Source organism: Myzus persicae, unplaced genomic scaffold (genome assembly GCF_001856785.1).
Source record: "Myzus persicae strain clone G006 unplaced genomic scaffold, MPER_G0061.0, whole genome shotgun sequence".
Classification (NCBI taxonomy): Eukaryota; Metazoa; Arthropoda; class Insecta; order Hemiptera; family Aphididae; genus Myzus; species Myzus persicae.
Window position 1 is genome coordinate 1,677,696 of NW_019100468.1, and position 24,593 is coordinate 1,702,288.

At 27.3% G+C, this 24,593-nt stretch overlaps 4 protein-coding genes across 4 annotated transcripts; all 4 read right to left on the reverse strand.

The window, feature by feature from the left end:
- Nucleotides 1-403: 403 nt before the first annotated feature.
- LOC111026916 (pickpocket protein 11-like) lies at nucleotides 404-6,490 on the reverse strand (the record flags this gene model as incomplete). Its single annotated transcript, XM_022305140.1, has 6 exons — nucleotides 6,278-6,490; nucleotides 5,592-5,859; nucleotides 3,188-3,253; nucleotides 1,983-2,118; nucleotides 1,481-1,572; nucleotides 404-459 (listed from the first exon to the last, which is right to left on the reverse strand). Coding segments are annotated over exons 1-6 (687 nt in total), but the record flags the coding sequence as incomplete, so codon positions are not given.
- A 237-nt stretch (nucleotides 6,491-6,727) lies between these two features.
- On the reverse strand, nucleotides 6,728-10,279 carry LOC111027008. The gene is made up of 5 exons (XM_022305239.1): nucleotides 10,235-10,279; nucleotides 9,212-9,275; nucleotides 8,942-9,011; nucleotides 7,272-7,389; nucleotides 6,728-6,904 (listed from the first exon to the last, which is right to left on the reverse strand). The coding sequence occupies exons 1-5, from the start codon at nucleotides 10,277-10,279 to the stop codon at nucleotides 6,728-6,730; spliced, it is 474 nt and encodes a 157-aa protein (XP_022160931.1).
- Nucleotides 10,280-13,880: 3,601 nt separating this feature from the next.
- LOC111027084 lies at nucleotides 13,881-15,579 on the reverse strand. Its single transcript, XM_022305332.1, has 3 exons — nucleotides 15,466-15,579; nucleotides 15,161-15,252; nucleotides 13,881-14,002 (listed from the first exon to the last, which is right to left on the reverse strand). The coding sequence occupies exons 1-3, from the start codon at nucleotides 15,573-15,575 to the stop codon at nucleotides 13,881-13,883; spliced, it is 324 nt and encodes a 107-aa protein (XP_022161024.1). The 5' UTR covers nucleotides 15,576-15,579.
- Nucleotides 15,580-22,071: 6,492 nt separating this feature from the next.
- LOC111027165 lies at nucleotides 22,072-24,593 on the reverse strand. Its single transcript, XM_022305436.1, has 3 exons — nucleotides 24,403-24,593; nucleotides 22,441-22,555; nucleotides 22,072-22,247 (listed from the first exon to the last, which is right to left on the reverse strand). The coding sequence occupies exons 1-3, from the start codon at nucleotides 24,591-24,593 to the stop codon at nucleotides 22,074-22,076; spliced, it is 480 nt and encodes a 159-aa protein (XP_022161128.1). The 3' UTR covers nucleotides 22,072-22,073.

The following is a 24,593-nucleotide window of genomic DNA, read 5'->3' on the forward strand; positions in this document are numbered from 1 at the left end:
AATCAATGTATAATCATTTAATTTAATTTAGTGTTATAATTAATCATAATCATACTAGTATTTATAATGAATGGCATATTATTCACTAAATATAAATAAACAATAAATTACAAATATTAATTTAAACATCCTGTCAGGCATATATAAGTCATACAAATATTTTTACTTTTCTAAATACTTGATATAAATCAATATGATTGATACATTATGTTGATAAAATTGTGTTAATGGTTTAAGCTTGAACATTTAATAGACGATATCTCATAGTATAAAACTATTCTCACACTATTGTTATTAATAATTGTGTACGAATAATGAACACCTTATTAAGTATATTTCATTTTGTGAGAAACAAAGTAATAATATAATAATTGATCATTTTAATCAAGATAAATAATATTTCAAAAATATTAATTAAATTCATGCCCAAAATCAAACCTAATAATCCTCCAACGTTACCTGAAACAAAACAAAAATATTAGATTATTTATTTTGATATCATAAAACGTACAATTCTGAAATGTTTAATAAGTAGTTATATAGAAACATATATTATTAAAATATGGATACATAGAACATACACAATATTACAGTGCGTTATAAAATAAAATTGGATTCTTCAATATGCTTACAATATGATAAATAATAATTATTATTCATTAAAAATCGATTCAACTTTGTTCAACTTAACATAATTTTAGTTGATTTATTAATATCACTTTGTTTGAATGATTTTGGTAGTTTATAATCACCTAAACACATTATACCACAATAAACCAAAATGTCTACTACTAACACAATCCAAACTTTTTACACTTAGACATAATATTCAGTAAAATCTAGATTTAATAAAATATTAAAAAAAAATCTAATCCAAATGAACTGAATGTAAAAAAATATATTATAAGTTATAACAATCAGAAATTATATTGTACAGACCTTTTTACCAATTTCTAACTAATGGCTATAGTGTGACACTGTAGTCAAAGTTAAACCTTGTAAAATAAAAATAAATACTTAAGTAGGTACTACTTAAAAATGAGACGGTCGTGTATAACGATTGTATGAAATTCACCTAGACTAAGCAACTAAAAATAGCCGTAGTTGTCAAAACTCAATGTTGAACTTTGAAAAATTATAAAATAGCTATCCAAGTACTATTCTATAATGGCAATTTTTCAACAAATGACAAATGTATTATGTTACATATAGATACTTAATAATACATCCTTTTCATCCTTTTCATCTTTGATTCAATACCTATACATGGCTTTAATTTGGTATATTATTATCACGTAGGTAGAAAGTTTACTGCACTTATTATGTATAGGAAGCTATATAGTAGATTGTAATCACGCATGTAAGTGATCATCGTAAATGTACGAATTTTTACAGTATAATAAATGATTATGAGTTTGGTTGTCATTTATCTGAAAAAAAATCGAACATCATAGCTTATAAGTTAGAACTAACCACTTACTAATTAGAGATTCCAGGTTTAAGATTGATGCGGATGTGTTTGCTGTATAGTAAGGTTTTTTGAAAACCAACTCAATCGTAGCACCTCTAGAACTGTAAACAATTTTTTCTTACTAATTAATTATCCGTTCATATAAGAACTTGTTATATTCGTATTTATATGTGCGTGATTTACAAAATTTACAAAAAAATATTGGTATACTGTTCTATGAGCGTAGACAAGTATTTCATAATATAGCTAAGTAATGGTGCATATTAAAGTTTATGTTATGTTTCATAATGCATAAGAATAGCTGTGTAAGTTCCTAATGCAACAGAGGCCAGTGAAGCAACTGTGCTGATACCACAACATCACCCAAGATGATGCACGGCAATAGAACTATTTTAATTCTAGCTTGCGTATTTAATTATAAATGTTTATAGTGGAGTGGAAGTATACTAATGGAAAATAGGTATAGGACAGTATATAAAAAAAACTAAACTATTCATGAATAAAAACGTACTTATTTTGTACCAAATTTATTGATTTCATGTATTTCCAATCGTCTACATTTGATGTATCTGTAATTTCATATTCGATCATGGAACACGTTGGCAAACAATTACACACCTTTAAATTTTTTGGAAGCTTTGTTGAATCTATAATATCATATTTACGTACATAATTTACTTCAAATAAAATTTATAACTAAGACGTACAAAGTTTATTTTTAATAACGAATAACTTGTCTAATCATAACTGAAAGCACGACTACTCATTGCATTTAAATTATAACATAATTTAAATACAACGTATAACGATCCTGCAATATTGTATTTCTTACAGCAGTATTACTTTAAATTATAAATTAACTAACAAGTATTAACCATTGCCAATTGTGTATGCATTAGCGCGATACCTCGTATTGATCAAATTAAGTTATTGCTCGTCAATCTTTCAAAAAACAGAAAAGGAAATGGTGTAGCAACTAGCAACCTAAACTTCCTGCCTAAACTATATTGGCAAATGCACCAAGATCAACGTAATCGTATCAGAACTAAAGTTATTTATTGAGCTACAAGTTCATAATATTTTTTTCAAGGGGGGGGGGGACAAGTGCCCCGTCTTGCCTCCCCCCAATGGGCGCCCATGTCTATGAGTATACTACATAACATATTATATTTTATATATTTATAAACTATAAGTAGATCGAGAGACAACAAAAAAATGATATAAATTAATCATAAAATAATAGTTTAGATTATATTATAAATATATTATTTGTATATTATGTTATACCACAGATGTTAAATTAACCAATTCATGAAATTGTTAATTTTAACAGCATGTTTAAAGAACTAAATATGGAGAGGAACTTAAATATAGTAGTTATACTTTGACTTTAAGTGGGGCGGTGTAATGTATATTTTGGTAATATTTTTATACATTTCAAGTTTGTTTTTATTCTTTTCAAACAATAACTACACGTTTTGAAAAAAATTATAAGAATAAAAGTGTTGCAAACTTTTGAGTATCAATTCAAAGTAATTTCATAGTTAGTATTACGTTAAACGATGACGATCAGAAAAGTTAGAAATTAAATTTTTTTTAAATAAAAATTAAACAAATTATGGATTTCCCAGTCATATTGTACCAATGTGTAACATAATATACTTATTACTTGCACATCTGAGGCCTAAAAAAAATGAAATTCAAATGTATAGTTACGTATAGCTTCCAATGCGCAACTGTATTTGGCAGGACCACATATTTTTGAGCCATTTTTCCCTAAAACTGATAATCACAATTATTATAGAAAACAGTCAAGATAAATGCAATAAGTATGATATAATTTAGTAATACGATGAATCGATAAACATTAGCATATAAATTATGAATTTACGATTCTGAGCAAACTTCGAATTATTGGTTAACAATCATGCTGACGGGATTGTTAAAAAAATAGTATGTTACCATCATAAATTCATAACAATAATTAGGTATTGAAGTTATATTTTTTTCTTTGTAAAACACTGAACATTACGTGCATTAGGCAGAAAACATTAATAAATAATTCATGTAACGTATAATATCTGCACCATAATATATTATTTATAAATTTTGACTATATGAACAAAATGATATTCAAATATAAAATCATCATTATCAAATTAAAAACGTAACTTAAATAATTATTTCGAAATATAAATGTAAAAATAGTTGTTATTCAAACTTTAAATGCATATAAAAACAATTAAGTTTTTGAGATTTTTTTTACCAAGATAGTAAAATTCAGTGGTGTAAAAATAAACAAATAATGTGTTTTAGTGGTCAACATTGTATTTTACCTTATTAAGAACCTATAATTAACGAGCTTTTGATTATATTTTGTAATATTATTTCAATAAAATATATATGTAATCGATTTCGTTAAAAATGAAATCTAACACTTATGAAATACTTTATCATATTGTTTTCAATTATTTAATATTATATACCTATAGTAATGTAACAAATAATAATTTGATATCAGTAGACAATATCAAAACTCATCACTTTAGAATTACTGTTTGCTATCACCCCGCCACCCGTCACACTCGGAATTTTGTAATAAATCGTAAAGAAACATTCAAATAAAAAAATGAATAATAATTTGTTGTTTGAAATTGATTACAGCATAGTTCATAATTAATATTTTGTAATTAGACTTTAAAAACAATGAGTAAAGTATAATTGATTTCCCAAATATCGTTTAATTGTAACTTCTCGGACATTGTCTCAACACACATGATCAATAGTGTATGTCACGACACGTTGCTCAAAGTAGATACATCTGAAAGGGTTTTTTTTTGTAAAAATTGAACGCCAGTATCAAATACAATTGTGAAAAACTCATAAAAAGGACTCGGTGTTCGCATTTTATTGTGTTATCTCCGGTCTTACAGCATAGCAAATTAGAGTTCAGCCAAATGATAAGTCGAAATATTATTAAATGTTAAGCTAAGAATATTATCACTGTTCTTTTGTCAGTGTTTTTTTTTTCATTTCAAAAAGGGTTATCTGCATGTAAAATATTGAAGCGTGCAATGCTCATAAATTTAAATAACGAAAATTATTCGTCGTGATAACACATAATATAACAGATAATATTATTACATTTAAATTGTATTGGTCCGGTTAATTTACTGTTATATTAAAACAAACAAGTGAATGTTTATTGACAGTTTTAATACAATTTTCATAAACAAAAATGTTGTACATTGTACGTTTGTATGACAGAGACAACAAATCCGGTCAGGTGATTCTAAATTTAATTTTAAACGTTATTTTGAGAATGTAATCTCGTAAGATTTTAGATTGGTATACACGCTGGGCACTAAAACTTGATAGTGGCAAGTCAAAAATATACAAACGTTATAAAATGTATACCTATTTAATAGAATTCAATATTTTGAATAAGAATTATTGTTTTATTTTTCTATAAATGATTTGTGTACAATGAATTAGAGTTACCAATGTGAATATATCGATGAAAAATATCAATCATTGTAAATTTCATTTTTTTGGTTAAAAATTCTGACGTTGCCGAAGCAGTATGATTAAGTTTGACTTAATAGAGCATAAACATAACTTGTAATTTAATAACATGTATAGCATGAAGTTGCCACATACAAAATTTTCAACAGACATTATACGTGACAAAAAAATGTTAAGTGATGCAGACAACATAACCGAGTTTAAAGACGCGGCGGCGGCGGCTGAGAAGTTCGTTTTTTTACGATAATAGAACATTGGATTCCTACAGGCAATAGATTTTTTGTAATCACTCGAAATAATTTAATTTTAATAGTATTTATGTGATTTAAAATGGAAATTATTTTATTAAATTCTGTTTGATTACTATAGATTATACTATTATAGAACCAATAATAATACTTAAGCTCATCCATCGAATTTAGTGAGCAACCATTTTCCACTTGAAAAATTGAAGATATCGAATTCTAACAAAGCTGACTTAAAAACCACATTGTTTCTAAACCAATATTCGTTCAAAATTTGAGTTACGTGTTAATACCGGCAGTTACGTATACGCATGTAGTATGATTATCAATTAAAATGAAACAATTATTACAAGCTCCCTCGATCATTATGCAGCCACACATGGATATAGTCTTGTTAATTTCACATTCGTGGTTACAATTTAACTCGGTGTACAGTTGAAAAATTGATAGCTTTCTTTCGTTGTGCAAATAACATTGTCTGATTTCCAATGAACGCCACATTAAATCCGAATTAATTTTTTTCACGAACGGAGTGATTTGTATTTTCGTGTATGTGTCTGGTATAATATATTTTCTAGGGCTGACTGAACAATATTCAGCTGGATTAGAGAACGTAATCTAAATAAAATCAACGTAATTAAAAATAGTGTTTAAGTCGTAATAACATGTTATAAGTAGATTAGTAAATATTTTACTTAATAGTACTTTTTTGATATTGCCGTAACCTATAATAATATTACTAACTATAATGACTTTTATGTATCATATTTGATGTACTGTTTAAGATTGTACCCAGAGAAAGCTACCAAGGTTTATGAAGCGCTTAACGCTTTAAAATCACACGTAGTATTGTGATACTAGAAAATTAGAAATGTGTACTAATAGGTATACTATTAGTATATAGGTATTATTACTTGTCAGTGTACAAATGACGATACCACATACAGTATGGTAAAATATTCTTAATTTAGTATAATATTTTTGGATTAATTATTTTATTAATTTAATTAATATTTGTAAGTACCATGCAACGCACCAAAAAACTACCACCGGTAACTCCCAGGTCAGCACAACTCAAAAAATCGTCCTCCAAAGCGTTTAGCATTAATTTTATTCGATGGTTATAACTAACACCACTTGTCCGAGCAGGAATCACATCCACGATATTTGGATGGTTCGAATAAAATGAATATCCGTCCTCTAAATTCCAATACGACCTTTCAGTGTCAACATACGTAATTTTTGTAGAAAAAAAATCCAAATATCTGAAATTATTAAATAATAGTATATTAATGCACCTTTGTAAGGATAAGTTTTGAAAAATAATAATTTTTAGTTATATCATACCTCATAATATAGTACAGTTAAAATTATCGATCAGGTAGGGATACTTGTAATTTGTATAATGTATGCATAATTTATAAAGCTATATTACATTGAAAACTTTTTAAGTTTCATTTATAAGAATTTACTAATTTTGCACACTTTACCTCTGATAATATTCATCGTTAAACATTTGACTTAATGGCATCATGTTAATTGTAAAACATAACCCAAATATGCCAAGTACTGTTGGTTGAATATATTGGCAAACATTCTTCAACGTAGTATTCTGCCATTTACCATCAGACTGAAATATTTCAGAACAGCTAATTCCACAATCCTATAGTCGAAATCAAAAATGAGTACAACCAAATGTCGCACTTAATATTCGAGGAGCCAAGTAGATGTACAAATATCACACCGAAACTTAAATAAAATATGTATAACACCCAGTGATGACCATGTTTGTTAGGTACATACTGAAAATTAAATAGGTGCATAACTAAATATGAGTTTTTAGCATTAAGTGTTGATTTTTTGTTTAGTTTTGTATTATAGCTTGTAAGCTTGTTCTCAATCGCTGGTATTGTATTTGTGAACTCTGAAGAAACAAGGTCGAGTTGAGTTTGAAAATGTTTATTGGTTGTGTAATCGTTTGCGGGGAATGATAATTTGGCATTTATAAAATAAATAAAAACTTAACTTACATGCAAAAGATTCTTTATCAGATCGTAGTCAATATATTCTTTTAAACTTTGTTCTAAACTATGAAAATACGTATTTGTAGAGCATGCCATTACATCCCTATATAGTTTGAGATTATCCCTGAAACACAAAATGGATTACATATTAATACATTTTTATGTTTTATTTTTGATGTGAAGCATCTTGTACGGCTGATGTGATCGGGTGTAGGCGTAATCACAAACGCAAAACATCTATTACGCTTTTAAAATAATAAATTATTTTTCATAAAAAATCATATTTTCTTTGTTTTTAATTATGCCGTTAATTATTTCTGTAATAAACTTTAATCTTTAAACTTAATCATCTCATAACTATAATCTTTTCAATTTGTATGCATATTCTCCATATAAAATAATTTCGATGTTTTGCATCTGCCAGGCGTCCCGCGACAGCTCATATTATTTTTGCCACCCACATTTTGTTCAATGTCTTTGGTGGTTTAGCAGCCCATGATGGTAGAGATTACAGACCAAATAGTAGAAGATGAAATAATTTGCATGGAATAATGCTTCAATGGTACATACTTCAACCGTGGTTTTCTACCATATTATTTTGCGCATTAAAAACTACACACGTAATAAAACCAACTTGTGATTATTGTATAATGTATAATATTGTTTTCTTTTTTTCAGTATTACGATAGACAGACGTGGTAAAATTTTCAAAAATTTAATTCAAATTACGATTATCTTATTGATTTTTGAACTCGACTAAATTATAGAGAAAAGAGAAAGAAATAATTTATTCTTGAACAAAGCTTTGGTCTTGATAAAATAATAATCTCATGATATTGGGTAAAATAAACTTCTTATGCAAGGTTAGGTTAGCAAAAATCTTTAAGCAATTGGATTATTATATACAATTTTAAGTTAAAATGAGCAAAAAAAAAAAAATAACATTTATTAATTATAATTATAACTCTATCACAGGAGAAAAGTATAAATATTGATAAGAAAATATGTTATTGACAGGAATATAAAATATCTCTAACCTCACATTATAAAATTGCTATTTAATAGTTGCATAATGTTTAAACTTTAAAGCATAAAAATCAATGTCTATTTTGAATAATTTAAAATATTTTATGTAATTTATAGACATTTATTAAGGCTGTTGAAAGCAGGTCGTTATTTCGTCGTTTTGTTTGTGCATTTAAACCAATAAGCAGAAGAAAAATATTCTTCCAGAATTTCAATATTAATTTTGGAAACATATTTGAATTCCTTATTCTTTTTTCTAGCCTATGTAGGAAATGGATTTTTCGATTTTTTTAGTTACACTAAAGTATAGGTGAATTTTGAAAAAAAGAATAAAGAAAATCCATTTGTTACTATACTAGGTAAACAAAACAAAAACATCGAAGATCTATTTCCTACATCAACTACAAAAGAGAAGTAAGAATTCTATTATGTTTTAAAAATTAAAATCGAGCTCTTGCTACTATAGTTGGATTTTTCTTCCACATTTCGTCTTGAAATTTTTTTGAGCTCAAAACAAAATTACGTGACACGTGTGACTGCGCGTATGTACGGTACATATTTCCAAGAATCTTAGCCATAGTATATCTTTAATTGCATAAAGCGTTCGGGGAACTTACACACTAATGATTAGTTACTACACACACAGTCACTCATCATTCACAACCAATATAGGATATTGCCTAAATTCTACCCCTTCAAATTGATTTCCTTTCAAGTTTGCTGTGTTTACATATGAGAAATAATATTTATTTACATAGGACTTACCAATATGAGCTGTTTGTGTCCATATATTTCTCCCAAATAGATTTTCGAACTTGGCCCGATGGACAAATCGTGACCGATGGAAAAGGTATTTCTCAAATTGGTGATTCTGTATTTTCAATGAATATTACAGTTGGATTGTTAATCCAGATATTTACCATAACGCTCAGGCATCCAAACGTTATTGATATCATAACGAGAAATATGAGAATCCAAAACGATCTAGAAAATATTTAAGCATTAGTAAGATTTGTATAAATAAACCATGGATAATTGTTTGTATACTTACCTAATATTATATAACATAACTATTTGAGTGCAGTATAGGTACTATACTGTACATTATAAATAAACTTTTAAACGCGTATTATCAAAGGTAATCAAAGGTACATGAGGCATTCATCAAGGGCATTGACAATTTTTAATATTGAATATAAATTAATATGTATTGAGATATACTATAATGTGTAACTCTTTCAAATATGCAAAATATGCAGTAAATGATAATTTGCTTTCGTGTGGAGAGTGACATTTTAAGCTTATAGATCCTGCCGTACCATTAAAATATTTTAAAAAATGTAAGACGGCGTATTTTTTTTTAGGAAAAACGCAGGTACACGACCCCAAATTTATGATATAATCACGTCATCTTTGTAGTGCTTAAATATCTATTTTTTTTACTCGGTTTTTTTTTTAACTTAGTGTTCGATGTATTTTTTTTGTTGTTTATTATTATACTGAATTATGTTTTTATATTTAATGTTAATCCGTACATTATAGTAACTGAGTTATATACCGAACATTTTTAGTTTTAATGTGTGCATGTTAGTGCTAGCTTTATTTAACTCCCAAATTTAAATTAATAAATCAATTAAGCTTTTGAAAAAAACGTCCTATAATCTTGTCAAATCTATTATATAGGTATATCAAAAACATCTGAGAAAAGTTTTGTGAACTACGATCATTGAATTATGAGATTACATCGTAGTAAAACATTTATAAAATTATACTATAATTCATTTTTGGTAAGTATTTAACACTATTGAAAAAATTAGTTTTTACAAACAAATTTGCTGTGCTATGGATAAAATCATATGTCTATACTACCTTGATATTTATTTACCTATCATAGTTTAAAATTTACATGCCCTAAAAAATAAAGTATTCATTTAATAACTAACTTTTCTAGAAGCGATCTTTGCTTCATCGTAAAGTAATGCATACATGGTGAAGTAGTTTTGTCACAATATTCAAAAAACCAATTTTGTTTAGTCATATTTATGATCGTTTACATTAAAACAGTTTTGTTTAGTCTAAAACTAATACTGCACAACGATTGTATAACACTGTTATATAAACTAAAATGTTAATTTAAATTGTATTTTTTTTTTATTGTAGGACAAAAATAACAGGAAGGTAATGCAATTATTAACATCTGCGCTTTATTAATATGAATGTAATGATTATTTTATTGTAGCTATTTATTATCATTTGATAATCTAGACAAATAATATATTTATGTTAAATACCCTCTAGGGGATTTGAATACCGCTGGTTCTTTGTAAAACTAGTTATAAAAATGTACGTTAATATTGCATTAAGTTAATCGTGACTGAAATTAATGGGTATTGGTCTGTATTGTTTTTATTATATATTAGTATTTTGGCTTGGGTTGGGAAACCCTATTGTAATTATTAACTATAAAATAATTTAAAGTTAAGAAATTTAAAATATTTTCCATCAATAACCATTGATTATAAGTTGGCATTATAATTGATTAACATGGTATTATTAAATAAATAAAGTTAAGCAATAAATAACAAATATTAAAGTAAAAATCCTGACAGGATATGATAGTTTTATAATGATTGTACTGGTCTAAATAATTAATATAAATCAATAAGAATGATATTTTTATTAGTAATAATGTGTTGATAAAATTGTTTTAACTCCAAAAAGCTTTAAAATATAAGACAATATTACTAGTATATTATTCATGCATTATCAACAATTCATAATCTATCCTATAATTGAACTTGGAATGTTTATAAAATTAGGCGTAAAAACGTAATTTAAGGATTTTTTTAATGATCTTAATCGAATTTATTTACTTAATGACAATAAGATCACTCGAATGTGATTAAACATAGATTGAATTATCCTATTAAAAAAAAAAAAAAATGGGGATTGTTGTACAGTTTCAGTCGCGTGTACCTCGTTTTAAGTAGGCAATGGATGAGTTTAAACATAAATTTGAATTCAATAATAAATCGTTGCATACTAAAAACTATTTTGAGTAAAACCTTAATTACATAAATATACTAGCTGAACAATCTGGCTCCGCCCATGTGCAGTTTTTCTTATGTTGTAACTTTTGGAGTTCTTTTGTGTCGTAATTTTTTTACGTGAAATCTGACCAAGAAATAACCATTTTTACAATCATTAGGGAACATCCATTCCTAGTGGGTCTTTACGACATAAAACGAAACAACTCTCCAAATTTCATACTCGTCAATCGTCATAGCTTCAGCGGTTTCGGCTGGTGACAAGTTTTTAATTTTACTCCTTTTTGACCCCCTTAGGAATGGAATTTTGAGAGTTGTCCGTGAATTTACCCCGTCTTCAACCATGTCAAATATATGCTGCACCGATTTTTAAAACAGTATTGAAGCGGTTTTGATCAAATATATCATACACTTGTTAAGTTATATTCAACTTCAATAACTATTTTATTTTGTTCATTGCATTCAACCAATGACAAAAATAATATTATTCAAATAAAACAATAGTAGTTTTACGTGTGTCAACTATATTCAAAATGTATTCGTTGAATAGTAAAAATTAAATAATACAAAATACGCATTGACACGTTATATCTAGTTTTCGGCAAAATGTTTAGCCATTTTTTTTTATAAAAATTGGTCAAAAACCGTGGATTTGCATAAAGTTTATCTGTTTTAGACCTTTGATGTTATATAGTAAATAGCTGTAAAATGTGACTTTGCCCGAGAGAGAATATAAAATACAACGCTATATAGGTGTATATCGGTTCGAGTGTATCTCAGTTTTAGCATATCTCAGTTCACGAGCATATCGGCGTCGGCTTACCTGGCTTTGTGAAATAATTTGACTTAAATTGGCAACCACTTGTTACGGATTAGATTTTTTTAGGCATATTTTTTTAAACTTCACTCGAGACATTTATGAAATTCCTAAAAACAATACCTGATATTTTCATCATAATCAATTGAGTAGTTTTTGATTAATGGGCTACAAGCATTCATTTGATTTTAAGATATCATAATTCCTTTAATCGTGGCCTTGTTTGCGTGATGATTTTATGCATGCTTTTAAATACTCCTCCCGAGTAATCATCAATGGAAACCATTTCTATACCAATAAAAATACTAATTTGCACCATTACTATAATGATCCACAACTAATGCCAACCATTTGTAAACAAAAAAAAATTCAATTTTCACCTCGAATCTCAAAATCCTTAATTTAGCACCTCCTTAAAATACGACTTTTGGAAAATCCTTTCTTAGTACTACTATACTACTTCTTAGTACTACTACTTAAAAGTTTCAAAAAATATCTTTGAATTAAAACAAAATAACTAAATTTGTTATTCTTTATTTTAATATTTTTTCATACGGTGACAAAAAATATAAACTTGATATTTAGAATTGTAGTTCCTCTAATGCTCTAGATATGCAATAAGAAAGCATTATTTTAAAAATACACATTTAATGATGTGCTTGTATGAGGACTTCGATTCGGAAAACGGATATATAATATTTTGTTGTATTATAAGTGTTTGAATTTGGCTACAGATTATAATACAATAATATAATATTCTATATTAGAATGGAAATTGCATAAAAGTATTGACTGCCATACGTCGTCATAATAGGGAAAACAACTATTTTTTTTTTCCTTTGGTTAAATGTCCATGTGATTTTGTGATTTTGTTTTTAATTGGTAATAGTATAAATTGGAATGTTAATTAATTCCCATAGTAGATGATGGCAATTGTATATTTTGTTTTACGTGGCATACGCATTATTTAGCGAGCAAGAAAATCATCGAAATATTCAAAGACGGTTAAGTACCTAGTTAACTCGATGATTATAGATTAAGTAATGGATTTAAATTTTCATCATTGGTGATATTTCTTATATAGTACCAATTGTTGGTTCATAATTATAAAGATTCCAAGTATTTAATGGGAGGAGCTAAGGCGTAGACTGCTTACTTGGATGGCTAAATATTGCATTTGCAGTAGATTATCGCCATGTCAACAATTCACCACTAGATCCACCAGCGTAAATCATAATATTAATGCTGCTTGTATATTTCCTACGTAAGTACATGGATTGTATATCTAAGTGACTAAATTGCTCTTAAATCGATTTTCGCTTGAAGTGTCTGACTTTCTAGACTCAAACATGGTTTTAGACTTAACATTTTTTACGTATAAAAAAGCACGGGATATACGACGACACAAAGCACTCAATCCGCCGTGTGTTGTAAATACATTTTCAGCGAATATATATATTTTTTGACTTATCTTTGGCATGGACAGTGCTGGACGGGATAGCTGGTAATACATAAAATATTATATTTTAATAATTTATAACTAAGTACACGTTCACTGATTAAAAACAAAATATTTATATTTTATTAAAATCTTAATTAATTGACAAGCATACAATAATTTTACTTTAGGTATCTAGAAAATGATTCTAACGAATAAGACATAATATCTACAGCAAGTACACTGTACACTCATTACACAAATATTTGAATAGAATTTTATATATTTTATTTCATAAGAAACAAACGAGTAATGAAATTAATGATCATTTTAATTAAAACAAATATTATTTCAAAAATATTAATTAAATTTATTCCCAATAAAAAACTTAATAATCCTCCGACGTTACCTAAAACAAAAATAGAATATTACATTTATATTAATATCAAAACAGTTAGAAAAATAAAAATATTGAATAAATATTACAATAATATTAGCGATACACGTGGGCCACCGATGTCTATCATTTAAATAAACAGAAACATATTCGATTTTTGTGAACTAAAACTCAATTCAGGCCTGAGTCACCATACAGCAATTTATATAGAGGTTAAACAATAAACTCCCTCCGAGCATCAAGGAATCTATTGAATATTGATAAGCTCTTATTGAAAACGGTCCAATATTTTTCGAGTCTACAGAGGACAAAGAAATATTCAGTTATATATTGATAACATATACCATCATAACGGGTCATAGTATTGTCGTATATTGTAGACAGTCGTCGGTATAATTATTTTACTTAGGTAGGAATATTTTTAGCAATTAAGATATTAGGATAGGTCAAGCCTGGGAAGCTAAATGTGCTGAGGCGACAATAATATTTTGTATATAACGTCGCCGTAAGCGCAGGCATGAGAGGTCGGGTCGTCGCTGAGTGTCGACGTACGTGTGGCGGTCGTAATACGGACTAGGCGATCCGAATTAGTTTAAGTGTTATATTTATTTATGTTCATTTTTAATAAAAAGTGTTTACAACCCCCAAACTATTTGTTCTGTTTGAGTAGTCACGCAATTTACCGTACTCCTTGAATCCAATCTGTAACCGGTTAATTTACGGTCGTTGAGGATTTCAGGTTTAAACGGTAAAAGTAATCTTACTTCACTGTATTCTTTTCAATCCAATCTGTAACCGGTTAATTCATGGTCGTTGAGGATTGAAAGGTCTGAGCAGTAAAGTAACGATATCGACTTTTGAGAGCCAAACTGTAACCTGTTAATTTATGATATTTTGGTGCCTCAAACGTTGGAAGAGGTATATCACTTGAAAAGTGCACATACGACAGTATATTATCATTGTAATATTATAATCATAACTCACAAGGTATATGATTATTAGTTATTGTCTGTACGGGTGTTTAATATATTGTAATTCTCCAAAATTTTAATATAACGTACATTTAGACAGTTGGTATTAATATGTACGACTAATTACAACATTATAATCAATGCTTGAGATTTCTGCAATTGTCGTTCATCTGAAAGAAATGTATAATGGACTACTTACTAACTAGGGATTCCAGGTTTAATATCGATGCGGATATATATGCCGTAAAATAAGGTCTTTTGAAAACAAACTCAATCGTGGCACCTCTAGAACTGAAAACACACATTTTTGTTAAATTTATTCACCAGGTAATATTGTCGTATACCACCCTACCGGTAATATAATAGCTTAACGCCGATGTACTAGTTTGTAATTTTGAATAGTAATAATAATTTTATGTTATTATATTAAACATATTATGCAGTATATTAATAGTTTAATTATATCATATAAAAAACCTACACTATTTGTTAACAATGACGTACTTATTTTTTACTAAATTTGTTAATTTGAAGTAATTCCAATCGTCGAAATGTGATGTATCTGTTACTTCATATTCGATCATGGAACATGTTGGCAAACAATTGCACACCATTTGATTTTCTGGAAACTTTGTTGAATCTATAATATTAGAATAAAGCGAATAGTTGAAATAAAATAAAATCTACTTAGTCATGTATTTATTTTTAAAATAATGAATACCTAATTATACTCTACTGTACTTATACAATATGCACTATAATTCATTACACATTTATACCAATATAATATTAAAATGTATGAAATAATTGATAAAAATGAACGCTAAATGATCCACCAGCAGTTATAGGAAACATTGCAATGGGTGATTTTAATATAATTTTATAATACAATAAAAGTAATAATATAATTAAGTTATTTTAAAAATATATATTAAGTAATAAAAACACCATAGGTTCTACAAATATACATCAAAACATTTTTATTTTTATACAATACTGTAACTTATAATAAGTTTAAGTATACAAAAACTGTTTTTATATACTCAAGAATTTCTAAAAATATAATATTTTTTTAAGTATCTAATTATTTTGATTCACGTTAAAAGCAATACTTGGTTATTTCTTACACAACTAAACAATCATTTACATGTATGTATAGTTACGTTAAATTGCATAAGCTGGCTGAGTTCTATTTCATGTATATAGTGTTTTAGTTTGTTAACTGATTTTGTCGACGGTCCGAGGATTATTTGTAGAACCTCTGGACTCTGGTACCTATTTTATGTTTGACGTTTGTACCTTAATATGGTTATATTGTCGGCATTCAAGTTAGAAGAATATGTTTGACCTAGTTTTATAATTAAATTATTAGAGAATACTGCAATAGATGACTTTTTGGTTTTTACAGTTTAATACATAGTTCTTGGACAATTGAATTTAAAAATCTTAAGAGTGAATTAATTATTATGGAATGTTGTCATGATGCATTTAGTAGTCGTCAACCTATAAAAAGCTAATCGTGGCTTTAAGTAAATGCAATTATAGAATATAATATAAATGCAAATTTACTATAAGATTTGATGGTAGAAATAAAATACTAAAACAGAGTTGTAGTAGTATGAATTTGAAATAATATGTAAATAAAATAATAACTAAAGCAGTTAAATAATTACATTGTTTTCAAAGTAATGACAAATGTTATGAACATATTGCATTAATATATGGGGTGATCCGTTTCAACTGAGACCCACATTATTTAAAAAATTATTAACGTTTTTAGATATTTTTTTTCAGTATTTTAATCTTGAACTATTTTTGTTATCGTTATGCTTCTAAAATGTTTTTAAAATTTTTCATTAAAGACAACACGCATTTTTATTTCCTTATTCTATAGCTGAATATTTTTGGACGTATGTACCTAATTCGATAAGTAAAAATCGAATTTTTAAAGTGAAGCTTATAAATAATTTTAAGAATTAATAGTTTAGATGAACTGAGTAACGTTGTGGCAGGTACGGAATTTTTAGCGAAATTTCAGTCCACCCATGTGTTTAAACTGTAAATACTTATAATTAATAAACTAGGTAATTTTCCGACATTTTTATAGATCAAAATACTCCAAATAATATTCTGCTTCAGAATATGAAATTAAAAATTTATGTTATTCCTCAAAATGAGAATGGTATATAAGGTCATAAATTACGTTAACTCGAAAATTGAGTAAAGGGAAAAAATGTTAGTAGGTACGTTAATTCTATTTTTTTAAAATATATTATAATCTTTATTGTAAGTCAAATTTTATATTGACAGTTTGAATTAAAATATGTGTTTTTATAATATTATGTTCTAAATAAATATATAGTTTAAGTAAATATTATAATATTCTCTGTATAAATTGTATAAATGGTATAAATTAAAAAAATTCCATGAAAATATAAGGATTCAAAACAGCAGTTTACTGAAATATACTTATAATATGACAAGGCGTTTTTTATGTAACGTTTTCTTAAGTTTTTTATATTTTTTATTGTAAATGCATTTTTGTGATGGAGAGGAGTTGAACGTACAACAAAATAAAAAATAATATTATCATGTGCATAATTACGTATAGCATCCAGTACGCAATTGAATTTGGCCGGACCACATATTTTTAAGCCATCTGTCCCTAAAACTGATAATAAAAATTAAAAATCCAGACAAGATGCAAGTGAGAATCATTGTAAAGTGCTTATCTCGATCCTCACATAAAGAAATTTAACAATACGATAAATCGAAAATATATTAAATAACAATTTTGAGCAAAATGTGAAAAAATTGTTGAGATTACTTCAAAACAGTATTTTAGGTAGTATCATAATAATATAAAAATTTTGAAGTTATAGATTTTTTCTGTATAAAATCCTTAAAACCACAGGCAGAGACAAAAATATTAAATAAAAATAAATAATAAATTTGCATGACAGCGAATTCACATTATACTCTATATACTTAATATATAAGTATATAATATGTATATTGTATAAGCAACATTGTATTACATATCGAATAATTACATTTTAATTTTAAATTAAAACGTAAAGAATTTAGGTATTCCAACAAATGTATTGTAATGTATATCTATATTCAAAAAAACAGTTATTATTCAAACCCCATGATAGGTTAGGTCAGGATAATAGGTACATTTTAGAACATTGTAATATTTGAGATTTTTTACTAAGATGGTTAAAACAACATAATGCGGTTAACCTTGCATTATATTTAAATTCAAATTTAAAAAAAAAACGATAATGTTATATCAATAAGAAAACGGATTTAATTACTATACATCTATAGGACTTCTGTAATATTTCTACAGGAAAAAAAGGAAGAAATGTGGTTTTTAGAATTTTTTTTTAAATGTATGTTTTATGTGATTTATGAATGATACTTTAAATAATAAAAGCTTATAATTTTAGTGTGAAATTATGGTCAAAAAACTTCAAAAACATGTTTTTAAGATTAAATTACTTAAAAATAACATTTTTGAATTTTATTAAACCAATATTTATTTCCCAATGAGCTCAAACTTATCAATAAGTAGATACGAGTATGACGTATTCGTTTAAATTAAAATAAAATAATTATTACAAGCTCCCTCGATCATTATACAGCCACACATGGATATAGTCTTGTTAATTTCACATTCGTGGTTACAATTCAACTCGGTGTACTGTTGAAAAATTGATAGCTGTCTTTCGTTCTGTAAATAACATTGTCTGATTTCCAGTGAACGCCACATTAAATCCGAATTAATTTTTTTCACAAATGGAGTGATTTGTATTTTTGTGTACGTATCTGGTGTGATGAATATTCTCGGAGTGACCGAATAATATTCAGCTGGATTAGAAAACGTAATCTAAATAAAATAAACGGAATTAACAATAAAGCTTAAGTCATAATAACATGATATTATGGGTAGAATGGTAAATATTTTTACATTCTAGAACATTGTTTATATTAATACCAACTACGATAATGATATTTTCCAACAAACAGAGTCTTGTTGTTGTAACAATTATAATTTACCGTAATTTAAGTATGAGTAATTGTGACATATAAGACCATAAGAAGAACAGTGTGTATACTTAATAGTTAATATAATGGTGTTGTTTGTGTCTTGCGTTGTATGCACCTCTTGTTTAAGAGTGTATCTATAGAGCAATTGAAAATATTTTTAGATTAAAAGTAAAACTATAACACTGAACGCTTGAGAAATAATAGGTTATAATAGATGTATTGAAAAAAACTTGAGAAATTGCAAAAAAATTGGACTACATTGCCGAAAACCAGTAAATTGGGAAAAATGTATAATTATCGGAAATAATGTTTTTAAGAATTCTTTCCGCATTGAATTGTTGGTGATAAAGTTGCAACTAGAGTTGTGCTTTTTCATGAACATTTTTTTGTTTGAAAATGTTCATGAAAGTTTTCAAAAGTCTTGAACAGTTTAAATTTTTTTTATATAGATTTTGTAGTTATTTATTTTTTTATGGTTTAGACCATTTGTTAACTTAGCACAAAACACTTACCGACAATAAAGTATTACGACAATAATATAGTTTATACGATATGATAATTATCGTTATTGTAATAATTATCATTGTTTTTGTTATTATTGCTAAATACGTAATATTTCGAATTTTGAATGCTTTGTAACATACGACGAAACTGGAAATATGACTACGGCCTACCTCTAACGGTTTTCATGTAGATAATTCTTGCACAAAAAAATAAAATAAAAAAATTGATAAACCGAGAAAAATGTCAGTGTTGAAAATGTTCAATGTTGCTGAAAATTTAATGAAAAAAAAATTTGCATATGAAAATGTTCAATCTTACAGTCTTAGATACAATTAAATAAGGAACAATTGCATATCTAAAAATCCTATCCGCAAAGATTTGGTCTTTCCAATGAAGCGCTAAGAGTTTTATAGCAACTTTCAAGTAATTGTTTGCCCAATAAATAAAGTGCACATCATAATTTAAACATATTGTCTGTATTTAAATTACGTTCCTATAGGTAAAATGGTACAATATAATATTTTAATGAACCTTTTTTTTGTTTTGCGCTGTACACAAGCTACCATACTTTAACCCTAATATTTTTTATAAACCGTGTTAAGTACCATAAATCTACCACCATCAATACCCAGTCCCAGGTTTGCACAGCTCAAAAAATCGTCGTCCAATGTGTGTAACATCAATCTCAAACGATGGTAATAACTAACGCCACTTGTTCGAGAAGGGGTCGTGTCAACGATAGTTTGTTGATTCAAATAAAATGAGTATCCATCCTCTAAATTCCAATTTGATTTTTCGGTATCAAGGTACGTAATATTTGTTGAAAAAAAATTCAAATATCTGAAATTTCAAAATGTGTAAGATGTTTAAATATTTAATTAGGTACATCGATGTAACAAAAAAAATCCAATAAGGACGCATTTCAAAGGTCAGTGAGGTTAGCAGGAGTATGAAAAGCAATAATTCTAGCTGTACTCCAAGTTTTAGAGCTCAATTAGTACTTTCAGGATATTTAATATTTGGTAATAATATTAAATAATTTAATATGGAAAAAAACTAGCATGCAGTAAATGTAGCTTAATATATTTAATAGTTACGTAACTCATTAACCATATAACATGCAGTGTTGAGACTTATCTAGATAATTATTTAATTATCTTTAACTTATCTAGATAAATAGTTGAATTCCATCTAAATAATTATCTAAGATAAAAAATTCAACCATCTAGATAAATTCGTCTCTATACGAAAAATGAAATACCCATTGTTATTGTCAATTTATTTTTTTGATAATTAATACTTTAAATTTGAATTGCCAAGCGATCTAAGTAAAAAAATTGTATGTTCATAATAATATTATACATTATTTATTAGGTATTATGTATTATTGATATTTTCGTTAGGGGACAGGACTCTGTATTCAATTATACCTACAGTTCATTGTTTTGTTCGTTGGTGACTCGTTAACAGTAAATTAATAGAAAAATGATTAAAGGTTAATTTTAGGAAAAATACACTTCTCAGTCAGAGCTATATACCGCCTACTTAATTGTGTTTTCCTAGTTCCGACGCGTATTGAAACAATACAAATGCACCGAAATAAATAATTCATATCACCTACGTATAAATTATATTAACATTATGACATAATATCAAATAAAATGTTCTTATATTTATTGTATAGTATGTACTTATGAAATGTAAATAGTTTAAATCATATAAGATGTATTTTAGCTAATAACAATAATTGTGCGTCTACTAAAAACAATTTAAGTACATACTACAACTACTGTGAAGGTTCATAATAATTAAAATTTGCTGTGAGGCTTCGTGTAAAATAGTTTTTTTGATATTGATACTTAATTTTTTAAATGTTTTTCAGTTATACTTTTGTTATTGATTAATAATAATGTCTACTGCTAATATTAATTTAAACATGTAGCCGGAGCTTATACAATATTGAAGTACTAAGGTGTACTCTCGAAAGGAAGACTTTAAAGTAGGTTATCTTTTTTTTTATCTTGATAAAAAAGTACTTATCTAATCCCAACAGTGATAATATGTAATAAATCGGCGATTATTGATTTTTCTTAATATCCACTGACCACTGTACAATATCTATGTTATTCAATTATTATTTATTTTTCGTAATATATTCTACATTTTCAAAAGAATACATTAATTATACATCACTATTATATAGATTATGGATATTAAATTAAAAACAAATAATACTTAGTTATAAGACATATATAGGTACTAGCTTTGATATTTTAGATTATGTAGGGCAAAAAAATACATAACGTACCTATTGGTTTTACAATGATGTTTATTTTTTTCATAATTAGAAGCGTTATAATATACAGGAAGAAACAGACCTGACAAATGGAATAACTTTTTTTCTCATAGATATTTTGTTTTATATTTATTATTTATAGACATTTATACTAACAGTAATCTGCTCAATTACGTTTAGTACTTAAAAATTAATAAAAAAAAAGAATATTTTTTTTTTTAATTTAAAACTTTTTAAAAATAAATATTAATTAATATTACCTCTGATAATATTCGTCGTTAAACATTTCATATAACGGTATCATGTTAATTGTATAACATAATCCAAATAGGCCTATTATTGGTTGAATATATTGGCAAATATTATCCAACGTTCTATTCTGCCATTTACCATCAGACTGAAATACTTCTGAACAGCTAATTCCACAATCCTATTATTGAAGTTAACAACTATAACTAAATTTCGCACTTAGTTATTGTAGTTAAAAGGACCATTAACAAAGTATTTATACATTGGAATATTGGATACATAAAAATCACTACGAACGATAGATAAAATAAATTACCCTGTGATGAACGCATTTGACAGTTTTGTCTTTCAAAATAACTCAATTCTAAACTCACATGCAAAAGTTTCTTTATCAGATTGTCGTCAATATATTCCTTCAAACTTTGTTCCAATCCATGAGAATGCGTATTAGTAGAACATGTCAAATCCCTATATATTTTAAGATTGTCCCTGAAAAAGTTTAGGTCATAAATAGATTTTTTATTTTATTTTTTCATTTATTTCGTTCGATATTTTTCTTATCGGTACACTCTACTATAAGGAAGTGAAGTCTTAATATGTGCAGACAATTTACAGAAATAAGGTCTATCATTGTGCATTAAAAACTAGTATTTAGTTTTTGATTCCCCACTAAATTCATTTGTGCATTACAAATAAAATTACAAGCGTGATGAACTCTTTATTTGTATAACTGCAAATATTTTTAACTTATTGATGAATAATATAATCTGATTAACATTTTATTTTTTTTTAATACAAATTAATTTACTACAACCATATTAGTTCAGTGTTTTTTACTTTTTGAAAGTAAAAAAATTGATAAATAATTATTAACATAATATGACGACATAATGTGCGTTCTATATTACATTTATGATTTGTACTCAACGGTTGTAGAAAGAAATCATTTGTTATCAAACATCACAACTACTAATGGTAAAAGTTTTATGTATAATCATTGCACCCTGTAGAGTATTGGAATTATTGTATTAATAATGTGAGCTAAGCAAAAAAAGAAACAAAGAGGTTTTATGTCTCACTGATGAATTATTTATTTTTATAACAAATGACACTGGGTTTCACTATGATAGGGGTACGATGGTAAAAGTGTGCACGACGGGGAGATGGAACCTACCGAACATTATATTACAGTCGGTACAATGCCAGAATATTCCGACTATTGCCCCATGAACTGCGACCGATATGTTGATCAATGCAATGCCAGAATAATCTGCACAGTTGACCGATAGAAATACCGTCCGATAGGTTTTGGGTGTGGATGTTTCTACCTGAAATGCGCAAGTCTGCCCGGGTGGGTCTTGCTACAGATCAGGTAAAAGACTGGTTGCTGGTCGACGGTCGTGCGGCCTTTTATATGCTGTTTATCGACGATTATTTCAACCGGTCTCGTGTTCTGTGACAGAAACCCGAAACCGCAAAAGTGCAATCGCCGATAAACGCATAAATAATAATTATATAATTGAGAAAAAGACTAGATAATAATAATTATAATAACAATATGATAAAGTAACGTAAGGTAGACGGGAGGGAAGTGGTGTACGTTATCTTCGCGACTGTGTATGTAAACACACCGTATATTTACGACATAAAATTAGCCCCTTTTTTATGGTTAAGAAACTCGAAAACCGGACAAAATGCGGCGACAGAGTGTATGCACACGGTCACTGGTTACAACCCAGTCATAAGACTTAAGGAAAGTGAATACGAAAATAATATGTACAGGTAAGACTTCGATCTTCCAAAGTTAAGTGGAAGCGAAATCACCACATGTCATAACTATTCTTCATAGTGCACGACAATTATTCTAAACTGGTACAAAGATTTTTAGGTTGGTCATGCAAACTGAAAAAGTTTGTGAACAGAAAAAAAAGAAACACAACAATTTAATATTTTAATTCTAATCATCAAATTGGGCTGACGTGAACTGCAATGACTAAGTCATTAGGATATTAATATGGAATTATAATTCATTTTTGATATCAATCCAAATCGGTAAACATTTTGTACCGTAATAGTAAACAAAATCAAAATTTAAAAATATTTATAAGGAAATATTTTATTGAGAAAAATATGATTAATCAATAGTCTCCATTCTCTGAGGATTCCACATTCTATTCAAATGTCATAACTCATGAGTCATAATACACAAAAAGGTAAAATGCATAAGAATCAATTTTCATTATGAATAATGTATAATATTATATTGTACACGTTCTAGAACAATATTGCATTTGCGCACATCACAAATAATAATATATATTTCATATATAACTTACCAATAAGAGCTGTTCGTGTCCATGTATTTCTCCCAAATGGATTTTCGAACTTGACTCGATGGACAAATCATAATCGAAGGAAAAGGTATTTCTCGAATTGGTGATTCTGTATTTTCAATGAACATTACAATTGGATTATTAATCCAAGCGTTTGCCAAAACTCTTAGGGCCTCAAACGTTATTGATATCAT

What these genes read in the sequence shown, in the direction of transcription:
- LOC111027008 (XM_022305239.1), bottom strand. Translation starts at nt 10,279, where the DNA reads ATGTATGCATTACTTTACGATGAAGCAAAGATCGCTTCTAGAAAA. An exon ending in TTGGATGCCTGAGCGTTATG is followed by an intron (nt 9,012 to 9,211) that starts GTAAATATCTGG and finishes ATGTAAACACAG; the next exon opens with CAAACTTGAAAGGAAATCAA. An exon ending in TGATAAAGAATCTTTTGCAT is followed by an intron (nt 6,905 to 7,271) that starts GTAAGTTAAGTT and finishes TTTCGACTATAG; the next exon opens with GATTGTGGAATTAGCTGTTC.
- LOC111027084 (XM_022305332.1), bottom strand. Translation starts at nt 15,575, where the DNA reads ATGGTGTGCAATTGTTTGCCAACATGTTCCATGATCGAATATGAAGTA. An exon ending in ACAAATTTAGTAAAAAATAA is followed by an intron (nt 15,253 to 15,465) that starts GTACGTCATTGT and finishes GTGTGTTTTCAG; the next exon opens with TTCTAGAGGTGCCACGATTG. An exon ending in AAACCTGGAATCCCTAGTTA is followed by an intron (nt 14,003 to 15,160) that starts GTAAGTAGTCCA and finishes TTTTTGTTTTAG; the next exon opens with GTAACGTCGGAGGATTATTA.
- LOC111027165 (XM_022305436.1), bottom strand. Translation starts at nt 24,593, where the DNA reads ATGATATCAATAACGTTTGAGGCCCTAAGAGTTTTGGCAAACGCTTGG. An exon ending in GACACGAACAGCTCTTATTG is followed by an intron (nt 22,556 to 24,402) that starts GTAAGTTATATA and finishes AAACTTTTTCAG; the next exon opens with GGACAATCTTAAAATATATA. An exon ending in TGATAAAGAAACTTTTGCAT is followed by an intron (nt 22,248 to 22,440) that starts GTGAGTTTAGAA and finishes CTTCAATAATAG; the next exon opens with GATTGTGGAATTAGCTGTTC.